The sequence below is a fragment of the Tursiops truncatus genome, chromosome 18 (assembly GCF_011762595.2).
Source record: "Tursiops truncatus isolate mTurTru1 chromosome 18, mTurTru1.mat.Y, whole genome shotgun sequence".
NCBI classification, from domain to species: Eukaryota; Metazoa; Chordata; class Mammalia; order Artiodactyla; family Delphinidae; genus Tursiops; species Tursiops truncatus.
In genome coordinates, this window is record NC_047051.1 from 594108 (window position 1) to 607155 (window position 13048).

Consider the following 13048-nt stretch of genomic DNA (forward strand, 5'->3'; position numbering starts at 1 on the left):
CCTGCCTGCAAGCCACAACTACTGAGCCCACGCGCCACAACTACTTAAGTCCACATGCCTAGAACCTGTGCTCCACAACAAAAGAAGCCACCACAATGAGAAGCCTGCGCACCACAACGAACAGTAGCCCCTGCTCGCCGCAACTAGAGAAAGCCCACGGGCAGCAACGAAGACCCAACGCAGCCAAAATCAAATAAATAAAATTTAAAAAAATAATAATGCCAATGTCATAACACTGACATTTTTGTCATTTGGGGAGCTAAAACAGATAAAAGGAAATAACAGATGTAAATAAATTCAATGTGTGATCTTTGATTGCAAAAAATAAGTTATAAAACACATTACTAGGCAATGGGGAAACATAATATTCAATTAAAATTAAACTTTAATATTCAATATTAAATAAAAATATTGGATAAACATTGTTTCCTCAGTGTGACAATTATATTGTGGCTTTATTCATAGAAGATACATGCCAAGTACTGTAATCAGGGGTCAAGTATGTATCCACTGCTGACTCTTAAATGAATTAGCTAAGAAAAAAACAAATTTGTACACATAGTGAAAAAACTATGACAAAATGCTAACAATCAGTGAGTGTAGATAACATTTATATTAACATTAAAGGATTGTTTTAAAGGGAAAATATCTTTCTCTAAACTGAAATTAAAACATACACTTTTTCCTCCTTCTAAGGAAGCAACTCCAACATCATCTTTAGGGTATCAGTTGGAAAATAGTAAGAACAGACCACTGTATCTTCATTGAAGTTAACCTGAAATGATCTTTAAAAAAACAAACCAAAGAAAAAAGGGAAAGGGAAAAAAATTTGAAAAGTGAGCACCTATCATTATGCCTCCCCAATTCCTGTGAGCTCCAGGCATGAGCACCTCTGCTGCTCTAGGTGTGATTCTAATGTTTAAAGATGTGGACATACCTTTATTATCATAGGTGAAGCTTTTTAATTTCCCCTTTTTTCTATTTTTCTGCCTCTTTTGTAATTTCAAAACAGCACAGACATATAATTTACACACAGTTTTGCATACTGTGTGGTAATCATTATATATACTGTGTACAAGGTCATTTACCTAAAGGCATGTGTAGTATACAACATTTTATGACAATTTAAAGGTATTTTCAAGAGAAATTTTGATTACAAGATGTCTACATTTAGAAACTAAATCCCTGTGATACCACTCCTATAAATCACTTGTATTACCTCAGATATCTGAGATACAGTCAGTCCATCAGTAAATATTTGATTACCTAACAGGCACCAAGACTGCAGCTGGGGCTAGGGATACAATGATAAACAATCCCTGAAAGTCTTCTAAGAGACCCACCCCCTCCAAAAAAATGAGTAAACAAAAGAACCATTTTAAGACCTAAGAAGAAAAAACGATGCTGTCAGAAAGAATAACAGAGGCGCCACTTTAGATAACGCAGTCCAGAAAATCCTCTCCATAAAGCGACCCTTCAGCTGAGACCAACTATTCAAACAGCAGGGAGAAGAGCATCCTGAGCTCCATGAGAATGTTTAACAACAAAGGACCTGAGTAAGGAGAGTCTACAGAAAGAAGAAACCACTCCACCGGCAGCACAGTATAAGAACCAAGGGAGGGCTTCCCTGGTGGCGCAGTGGTTGAGAGTCCGCCTGCCGATGCAGGGGACACGGGTTCGTGCCCTGGTCCGGGAGGATCCCACATGCCGCGGAACGACTGGGCCGGTGAGCCATGGCCGCGCTGAGCCTGCGCGTCCGGAGCCTGTGCTCCGCAACGGGAGAGGCCACAACAGTGAGAGGCCCGCATACCGCAAAAAAAAGAAGCAAGGGAGAGACTTCCCTTGTGGCACAGTGGTTACGAATCCACCTGCCGACGCAGGGAACGTGGGTTTGATCCATGGTCTGGAAGATAAGATCCCACATGCCGCAGAGCAACTAGGCCTGTGTGCCACAACTACTGAGCCCACGCGCCTAGAGCCTCTACTCCGCAAGAAGAGAAGCCACAGCAAAGAGAAGCCCACGCACCACAATTAAGAGTAGCCCCGGCTCGCCGCAACTAAAGAAAGCCCGTGTGCCCCAACGAAGACCCAATGCAGCCATAAATAAATAAATTTACTTAAAAGAAAAAAAAAGAAGCAAAGGATTTGGCATCAGACTAAACTCCACCATTTATCTGCTGTGCAATCTTAAGCAAATTACTTAACATCTCTGGGCCAATTTTCTCACCTGAAAAATGGAACAAATAATAACCAGTGTTGTTCTGGAAATCCATGAAATAAGACACATAAAATGTTCAACACCTTGCCCATTCCCTCAAAATTGTTATAAATTATTCTAAAAGCTACCCGTGAGAATTAAATATTTACCAATGCCTGGCTATGACTTTAAAAAACAGCAATTAAAGCCTGCAGTGGAAAAAACATACTAACCACACACCTTGCCTACTGCTTTAGTCCTTGCCTTCCTTCACTCTTTAAATAACTATTACAAGCTTACTATGTGGCCAAGAAATATTAGAATACAAATGTTAGGATTATAGTGTTAAGCCGGACAAAGTCCCTGCCCTAGTGGAGCTTATATTCTACCGCAGAGAAAGACATGCAACTTAACACTAAGTGCTATGAAGAAAAATAAATTGGAGAATAAAGCATCAGGCTATTTTAAGATAAAACAGTCAGCTTCCCTGAGGAGATAACATCTTAGCAAAATGTGAATAAAATGCAAGAGCAAGGCCCGTGATGATCTGGAGAGAGAGCATCTCTAAGCAAAGGGAACAAGAGCCAAGTCCCTGAGAGAACAAGTTGGCAGAGCTGTAATTCATGCTACATCTGCTATAAAACAGCTTTCGCACAAATGCTTAACTGTCAAAAACAAACTGAAAAATGCTTTACAAATCACCAAACGAAGCTCCTTGGGGCCAGGAAACAATTTTTTTACATTGTCTTTGTATCCAATTCCCCAAATCCTAAAATGTTTGAATGATCCCAATCAACAGCACAAGTGCCAGAGGTGGGCACAGTATCAGATAAAAGAAATCAATTCAATAATCAACTAAGGAACTTTTACACCAAATTCAGTCTGAAGACTAAGTAAGAATGCATATCCAGAGCTTTCTTGTGGGCAAACTGAAAGGAAAGACATGTTAATATGGCAACAGGTTTAATGCCCATCATAATTACTTTAAAATATTTTTAAGTAAATGGAGAGATACATCACATTCGTGGATTGGAAAAGGTTGATAGAAGATGTTAATGTTCCCCAGAATGATCTGTAAACTCAAAGCAATTCCAATCAAAAGCCCAGCAGATTATACACAGAAACTAACACACCACTGTAAAGCAATTATACTCCAATAAAGATGTTTTAAAAAAAAAAGGCCCAGCAGAATTCTCTTTATTGACAAGCTGATTTTAAAACCAGTAAGGATATACAAGGAAATGATAATAACCAGAACAATTTTGCAAAAGGAATAAAGCTGGATGATGCTATCTGACTTCAAAGCTTAGGGTAAGGCAATTAAGAAAGTATAGTACTGGTGTAATAGACATACTGATCAATTAAACAGAAAAAAGAGTACAGATTTTTTTTCCAGTTTTTTGATAAAGGTAAAAGGTAACAAAGGGGAAATCATAATCTTTTCAATTAATGGTGCCAGAACACCCAGATATCTATGTTAAATAAATAAACTGTTACCTCCCAACATACTCAATACGAATCACAGGTTTAAATAAAAAGCTATAAAATTTCTCAAGAAAACAGGAGAAAGCTTTGCTACCTGAGGAAAGGCGAAGATATCATACAAGGATTCAAAAAGAACAAAGCATGAAAGAAAATAAATTGATAAACTGGACTTCACCAAATATAAAAACTTCTGCCTTTGAAAACCACTATTTAAAAAATTAGAAAGCAAACCACAGACTGGGAGAAATAGTCTTAATACAGACCTGTACCCAGATCTGTTAATAATGTAAGACAAACAAGTCAATTAAAAAACAGGCAAAAAATGTCAACAGACATTTCACAAAACACATAAAAATAGCCAAAAAGCACATGAAAAGATGCTCATCATTGGTCATTAGGAAAATAAAATTTAAACCACAATGAGACACCACTACACTCACTAGAGTATCTAAAAGGCTGAAAATACGAAGTGCTGGTAAGGACACGATCAACTAGAACTCTCTCATTCACTGCTGGTGGGAATGTAAATAGGTACAAACATTCTGGAAAACAGGTTGGCAGTTTCCTATAAAGCTGAACATATGGTCATTTCCTCCTAAGTATTACCCAAGCCACATGAAAGCATAATGTTCACAAGAAGCTTTGTACACAAATGTTCATAACAGCTTTATTCACAATGGCCAGTAGTTGGAAGCAACTTGAACATCCACCCAGAGGTCACCAGACAAAGTTGTAGCTCGGCCATAAAAAGGAACAAAATACTGATACAATGATATGGATGAAATCTCATAAACACGCTAAGCAAAAGAAATCAGACATGAAAGAACACACACTATATGATTTCATTTCTATGAAATACAAGAAAAGACAACTAATTTATAATAACAGAAAGATCAAGAGCAGTCTAGGCAGGGATAAGAGGTGGGGAGTAACTACAAAAGGACACAAAGGAACTTCTGTTGAATGCTGGAAATGTTCTATATCTTGACTGTGGTAGTAGGTTACATGACTACATACATACATTTTTAAAAACTCATTGAGCTCTACATGCAAAATTGGGTGCATTTTAACATATTTAAATTATACTTCAAAGTTGATCAAAATATCGTTCATTCATTAAATGTAACATTTTGCTTTGCACACAATAGACGTTCAGTAAATTGAACAAAAATTGTAGTACAAAACATTCCTGAGATTCATGTAGAACGGATCAGTACACTGAAGTCTGAATAAAGTATGACTCCTGACGGTACATAAATATACCCTATTTGTATTCACTGAGTATTTACTCAACACCTACTTACCACATGCCAAGACAACATACAGAATGCACTGCAAAGAAAGAAGTGAGAACAGAGAGAAGCCCATGTGTAACTGTACAGAAGAATGACAAGACATTTAAACTCACGTTGTTAGCAAGAATGCCCCATCACCACATCTCTCCAGAGCCTTTCGTGCAGGAGGTTTTGCTGCAAATTCCACAAAGCCTTTTCCTGTAGCTCTACCACGGTCATCCACGACAACCACAGCTTTCTCTACTGGACCAAACTGGGAAAATGCTTGCTCTAGAAGCTCATTGGAGACAACCGGAGAGAGGTTCTTGACAGTTAAGGCTGCTCCATGTGTAGCAAAACGAATTCGGAGAGGTCTGCTCTTCAGAATGGTGCCGTCCAGCTCTGCTTTTGCAATTTCAGCCAGTGTTCTGGACTCCTTTTTAGGAAGAAAAAAATCACCTTTTAAATACAGTAACAAAAAATTTTAAATAGTGGTTTGTTTCTAGGGAGGAGAGCTGGGCAGCTTTAGAAAATGACTGATAAGGTCATTCTGTTTTGCGTCATTCAATGATGGTATCACATGCATTTTATTAATATTTTAAAGATAATTAATTTTAAACATTTTAAGTAGAAAGTTCCAACCTCAATGTCGTGTAAAAAGTCATCACTTAAAGATGATCTACTCATAAACAAATTGCCAACTATTAAATATTCAGAGTAATATCTTTTATCAATCTCCTACATGTATTAAAAGAAACACATAATACTTTTTGAGACCAATTACCAGTTACTAGAAACTATTACTGAAAATATATTAATTCTCTACACACTCCATGTTTCTGATATTTGTATCTTAATAAAGCATACCGCCTCTCCAATGCCAGACAAATCCCTTTCCATTTTTATTTCCATTTCTTTTATATTATCTGTAAGAAAACTACTATCAGGTGTTATTAATCACCTCTTCTGAAATACTTTCATGGGCCACACATTTCTCACCATTACAGTGAGAGAAGCAAACACACATTCATGGGCTATAAGAGTTCTCTCCCAAAAAAAGAGTTCTCTCCATTATACAGAAAAGTGCACATACACTTATTATAAACTAGAAAATATGTTCATTGCTGAAACTACACGTTAAGAGAACATCCTTCTTGAAGAATTCAAAGTTGGTATAAAACAGGCATCTAAAACAACAAACTGGTAAACTTACTACAAGTATGTTCTTTTTGTGCTGTGAAAACTTCCCAGCAAAAACTGAAAGAGGCTTTATACGCATTTGTGAGAAAAGTACAATGTACTTTCTTATGAATAAGGTCACAATAGCTTTTTATTCAATCCCTAAAATGTTCACAACAGCTTTAAATTACAGCACTTAGGCAAAAATCTACCTACAGAACCAATTTTACAAACACAAATGAAACTAACCTTTTTATAGATACTCAAAATAGCCATTCTGTTTATTACTCTTAACTTAGTAACAGTAGTAGTAGTACCAGCAAACATTTCACGAATATCTAACAAGGGATATGTCCTTTGCAGCTAAGATGTCATGTAATCCAGCAACTCTGAGAGGCAGATTTTAGGAACAGAGTCTTGAATTAAAATGCTGTCACACATATAACTGGGAATGGGAAGAAACGTGAGGAAATTTCATGGGGTGATGATAACATCTTGATCTAAAATCATGAAACCATACACTTAAAATTTGTGCATTTCATTATATGTAGATTTCAAATACCTTAAAAAACAATATTGGACTCTAGTTAATGATAAGCATGCTGAAGTGTTTAAGAGTCATCGACTGATGGACGGATGGAGATAAGAAATACAGATATGTGAAAAAAATACAGCAAAATTTAACTGTAGAATCTAGGTGTTGAGTGTATGAATGTTCATTTCTATACTCTGAAATTATTCATAATAGTATGTTTGCAGGCAGGGGAATAGAGAGAGCCTGGAGGACTTTGTAAAACTGTCAAGTGTTTCTAGAGGGCATCTCCTGCTCAGATTCAGTCAGACATAGTGACAATGTCACGTATCTTCTTTTTTTCAGGATGAGCAAGAAATCTCCATTTTTATGTTAAATCAAGTACTTTTTTACTGTTGACAACAAATTCAATTTTTAATACTTTCTGGCCAAATAAAATGTTTATGCTGTCCGGAATTTTCAATGCCACAGTCCATCTTCAAAGTTTATACTTTTTATGGTTTTAAATGGTTCTAACATCAGGGTTCCCCCAACCTCAGCACTAGTGACATTAGGGGCAAGATACTTCTTACCGTGGAGGGCTGTCCCATGCATTGTAGGATGTTTATGCTAGTAGAACCACCCCCCAGTTTGACCACCAAAAATGTCTCCAGACATTGCCAAATGTCCCCTGGGAAGCAAAACCACTCCATTTGAGAACCACTGCTCTAAACGTGTATCAAAGAAACTGTGAAGTCAATTAAAATTATGTATTTGAAATGAACCAGATTTCTTTACTTCATAGCTCTCGATAATGACAATAAGATAACTTTTATTAAGTGGTTATTACATGCCAGCCATTCATTCCTCCCCCCATATATACACACACCTGTGTGTGCACTATCTTTCATTATCCTTACCAACAATCTAACGAAGTGGGTTTTGTTACTATCCTTCCTTCGCATATGGGGAAACAGGCTTATAAAGGTTCAAGTACCTTGCCCAAGATCACACACAAATGCTTATTTCTATCTATACAAAATTCACAACCTCCATCAATACACCATAAATACAGCCTTCCAGCTGGTATCTCTGCATCACTGTTCATAAAACGTAAACTACAGGTTCTTAACTGAAAGGAATACAAAAAACAAAAAGAAACTGAAGTGACTACCCCAAGACAGAGACTGCTTCAACTAGGGTCTAATGATTTCCACTGGCTCCACTTTCACTTTCCAACAGCTCTTTCCAAAGCACAAGATCTTTTCTCCCACTGTTTACTAATGGTGAAAATTCCCCACCGCAAGAGTACTAATAAGTTAATAAGTATAAGGAAATACACTGACGCAAAATGAAAAAATCCTTGTAGTCATTCAGTAAAGTTGCTTAAGTAGCCTGCAGTACATTCATACTGCGAAATACAATGTGGTCCTTAAAAAGAATCTAGTGCCTTGAAAAGATGTTGAAGATGTTTACATTAAATAAAAAACTCAAAGCACAATACAATGTGTATGGTACAATTTGATTTTTATGGAAAAATTACACAATGTTTAACAGTGATCATCTTTACTAAATGTACTAAGGTAGGGAAGATCTGCTAATGTTAGAATTGTAATTAACAGAATGTCTCTGAAAAAAAAGAAAAGAGAATGTCCCTGAAATAAAAGATGACTTCAAACTATATGCTGGGCAGGCCCATTACATTCTCTGCTATGTCTCCTCTAATATTTCAACTATCTATAAGAAGCACATATCATTTCATAATTAAACATAAAAAAGCACTAGAGGAGGGGGTTTAGTCCCCAGTGACTGACTAAAAGTAAATTCAGTTGATTTTAATTCTTTAATTAAAACAATGGTTCTCAAACTTTAACAAGTATCAGAATAACACGGAAGGGTGGTTAAATCCTAAAATTGCTGGGCCCCAACCCCAAATTTTCTGATTCAGTAGATCAAGGGTGGGGCCCTAAAATTTGCTTTTCTAACAAATTCCCAGTTAACAATTTTTGAGATGGTTTAGGGTCAGCATTGCTAGCATGAATGGCAGGGAAAATCATTTAAGTGGACTTCTGCTTACACTAGGAAGAGATCTGAAGTTACTGGACGGGGACCAACCACACTTTTGTGAATCACTGCTCCAGAAATCTGGTTTACTAAAGCTAAAAGTAGGGGAAAATAAAAGCAGAAACCAAGTTCCAGTCAAACTAGTGACAGTTTTAACTACAGTAAGCTTGCTTTAAAATGAACTACAACTTTTCAGTAAATTTGTCCAATCTAAATTGTCAGTAACCATCCAAAACCTAAAAAGCAGCGTCTGGGTCTAAAATTCCACAAAATGTGTCCAAAATACACACAGTGTTTCTCATCGCTCATGTACCATGGACTCAACAATATGGGTTAGAACCTCGAGTAGCTGCCACTTATATTCTTTTCCCCACCATTACATACAAGGAATGCTGACCCTACACCATCTCAAAAATGTTGCCTCACCTCATCAATTAACTGGAAAACTACAATTAACTAGAAATAAATTAAATATTAACTACTGAACAAGTAAAAAGAATTCCTAAAAACACAAATCAGATCAAATTTTACCACTATTTTAGAGCCACTACACCACCAGTACACACTACAGCCACCATACGATTACTTATATTCAGATCAGATATGCACTATGATTTTTCTAAGCAGAAAAAAATACATAACTCAGAAATATTTAAAGCTCTTAAATATACCTGTTAAACACAGAGTTCAGGTTAAACAGTAAAATTATCCATGAAGTAAATCTCATAAACTAAATTCTAATTTCCAACTGACAAATTTTTAACATTCCTACACAAAAATTTAGGGTGATGGAGTCTAGGAGCATATCTCAAAGGAGCAGACAACAGCAGCCCTTCTCACCTCCCCATTTCATAATCCCCCAGATAATTTTTTTAAAGAAAAGAAAAACGAGGACCTGTATTTTCCAATACAGTAGCCACAAACCACATGTGGCTATTTAAATTAAGAATAAAAATACAGTGGGTGTGAAAAAGAATTAAAAATAAACATGGGGAAACTGAGAAAAAAATAAATTACAAAAATAAATTAATTAAGAATAAATAAAATTTAAAAGTCAACTCCTCGGCCGCAATAGGCACATTGCAAGTGCTGAACACTCACATACGACCAGTGGCTATTCTATTGGACAGTGCAGACACACTGAGGGAGGAAGAATTTTTAGTAGCTTTAAAATTAGGAAGGAAAAAGATTTTTCCACATCAAAAAAGAAATGTTTATTGGCTTAAGTATAAGCCTTCCAGAACAGGGAAATTCAGCCTTACCATTCTTCCTCCAGAATATCAACTTCAAAATAGAACAAGATGGTGCCAGAGGCCAAAGATGGTTAAAATGTTAAATAACACCCTTCTGGAAAGTTTACTAAAAGTTGCCTATAATACGTTATTGTAGAAGCCTAAAAGCCTAACTTCCTTTATTTTAAGATGTTTTGGATTTACGTTAAAAATAATTTTAGCAAGTGAAAGGCTGTTTCTCTAATGTCCAAAGGATAATTAAACATACTTATAATTTCATGTTCAAAATGCCAATTATTAAACTTGAATTTTAAGAAAATGTCTAACCCTTCTCTTGAAGACATTTAGATCTTCAAATGTTCTCCCTAATACTAGTGTCACTGAATTATAATCAGTTTTCTCTACATATTAAAATTCTGCCTTTGTCTACTCACGGAGAGAACTCGATTTTGAAAGTTTAAGTTCCAAAAAGAAAGCTTCGGGAAACTGCAATGAACATAAAATTTGAGGATCAAACTAGAAAGACAAAAGACACAAAACCCACTTATTTATATAAAGCGGCCTCCCTCTAAGAAAGATATTCTGTTGAGGAAAACAAAATCCATCTAAACACGAATTACATTAATGCTGTATAAGTGACACTGTGAACACAAAGCACATAGAAAAACCTAATAAAGTAGCTCTTTTGTCCTGTAAGTGTAAACTCTCACTGCTCAAATGTCTTTTAAAGATAATTAGGGAGGCACAGTTTATGCATGATGTCGGAAAATCCATTAAGGTTTAGACTGAAAAGGGGTAAAATATGTGCTATTCTAGTATCACAATGTATAAGCGGGACATAAAATAGCAGTAAGTCCCCGTGGGAAGCACGAGGCACGCGCTGAGGAGAGGGAAGGAGAAGGGATACGAGGGGAGGGGAGGGGATACGAGGGGAGACGAGGGGAGACGAGGGGAGGGGAGACGAGGGGAGGGGAGGGAGACGAGGGGAGGGGAGGGAGACGAGGGGACGGAGGGGAGGCAAAGGGAGGGGAGGGGAGAAGAGGGGAGAGGAGGGGAGGGAGAGGAGGGGAGAGGAGGGGAGGGGAGGGGAGGGGAGGGGAGGGAAAGAAGGGAAGGGGAGGGGAGGGAGAGGAAGGGAGGGGAGGAAGGGATGACTTCTCGGCCCTCGCGGCCCCGCGCCCCGCCCCCGGCCGCCCCTCACCAGGCGGATGAAGCCGAAGCCGCGGTCGCGGTTGATGAACACCTCGCTGGGCTCGCCGTAGCGCTCAAACAGCCGCTTGAAGTCGTCCTCGGTGATGTCCGTGGGCAGGTTCCCCACGAAGAGGCGGCAGCGCTGCGTGTACGTCTTCTCGCCCGGCTTGAGGAAGCTCTTGATGTCGATGGTGAAGCCGCCCTCCTCGGCCGGCCGGTCCTCGGCGGGCACGGCGGGCGCGGGCGGCTCGCCGGGAAGGGCGAGCGCCATGGCCGCCGGCTCGCCCTCGCCGGCCGCCGACTCTAGAGCGCGGAGGCGCGCCGGGTTCTTCTCGATGCGCACTTGCTTCAGGTTTCCTCTCAGCATCATCTCAGCGCGTGCCCCCCCGGACCCGGCCTAGAGCTCGACCTGCGTGTCGATGTCCGCGCACGGAACCGGGGTCGGGAAGGACGCGCTCGGGTACGCCGCCAGCTCGCCGCCCGCACTCACGCCCCGGCCGCTCGCCCAAGATGGCGCCGCCACAGCCGCGGTGGGAGGGAGAGACGCCGCAGAAGCCCCGCCCCTCCGCCGAAGCCGCGCCGGGGCCAACGCGCCTGCGTACTGCTGCGCCCACGGCACCCTGGTGGCGCGCGCATGCGCACCATTGTGCGCGCGTCCCTGTTCGCAGCCTTCCCAGGGCTGAGAGGAAGGCAGATCCCTAGCCCGTAGGAGACAGTGATGTTGGAAGTTGCAGCAGTGTGTGAAAACGCAGTGATTCGGGAAATGTCCACATTCTCTTAGATGCCCAGCTCAATTTTCAATGACAGCAGAAAGTGAAAACTTGCAGATTTATACATAGCGTTGAATGACGAGGTATTTCCCAGTAATTGAAACAAGTAAAAACACATTTCTGCCCTTTTCAAGAGCAAGCTTTTATTATATTTCCTAATGAAAAATCCAATTCTATAAAATAATTGTGATGTTGATTATTCACCTCAGAGAAGGACTCCGTGAACACCTATGGACCACACCCTAGGACAGGGTCATCAAACGTTTTCTGCAAAGCGCCAGATGGCAAATATTTTAAGATCTTCAAGCCATAATCTGAGTCGGCCAAACTACTCAGTTCTGTCCAGTACCGCTCCTGGCACGTGGTAGGTCTTCATTGGGTATTAAAAAGAAATGAATTCACAGTCACTTTACAAAACCGTGCAGTTTCTCGTGAACTTAAACAAATGCTTGATTTAGAACAGCAGTCCCTCTCCTATTCATCCAACTGAAATGAAAACTTGTGTTCACTCAAAAACCTGTATGAAAATGTTCATACGGCTTTATCTGTAATCAACGAAAACTGGAAACAACCCAAATGTCCAACTGGTGGATAGTCTAACAGTGGTACATTCATGTAATAGAATATATTCAGCAGTAAAAAGGACTAAACTCCTGATAGATGCAATAATGTGACTCAAAGGCTACATACCGAATATATGACATTCTGGAAAACAAGCTACAGAACACAGATCAGTGGTTGCCAGGAGCTGGGAGGTAGGGAGGGGTTGACTAAGTAGAGATACAGAGAAATTTTTGGAAAGATAAAAGTACATCTTGGGACTTCCCTGGCAGACCAGTGCTTAGGACTCCACGCTTTCATTGCCGTGGCCCAGGGGTCAATCCCTGGTTGGGGAACTGAGATCCTCCCCACCTCACTCACAGCTGATATTGTCAAATTTATTAATTTCACCAAAAAAAAGGCACAGTAAATAAAATTGGCTCACTATCCACACCAAATCAACCAACCTAATTCCGTATGTAGCCACATGCGCTGCCTTCTCTCCTGTTACAATGAATGAATGGTCAAAAATCCCCTCTTAGGGCTTCCCTGGTGGCGCAGTGGTTGAGAGTCCGCCTGCCGATGCAGGAGACACGGGTTCGTGC

General features: G+C 39.6%; 1 protein-coding gene across 21 annotated transcripts in view; it reads right to left on the bottom strand.

The window, feature by feature from the left end:
* Nucleotides 1-11651, bottom strand: part of PSPC1 (paraspeckle component 1) — a 109232-nt gene extending 97581 nt beyond the window's left edge. For 14 of the 21 annotated variants that reach the window (XR_004523032.2, XR_004523027.2, XR_004523043.2 and 11 more), the window contains exons 1-2: nt 11144-11649; nt 5091-5392 (exon numbers count right to left, since the gene is read on the bottom strand). Coding sequence is in view for 4 of the 21 variants with exons in the window: in XM_033843495.2 (XP_033699386.1) it covers nt 5091-5392; nt 11144-11503 (662 nt within the window). In the remaining 17 variants the exon portion in view is untranslated. Of the gene's footprint in view, nt 1-5090; nt 5393-11143 lie in introns of all 21 variants that reach the window. The other 7 variants (XR_004523039.2, XR_004523041.2, XM_073794901.1 and 4 more) reach the window with 3 other exon arrangements.
* Between the last annotated feature and the right edge of the window lie 1397 nt (nt 11652-13048).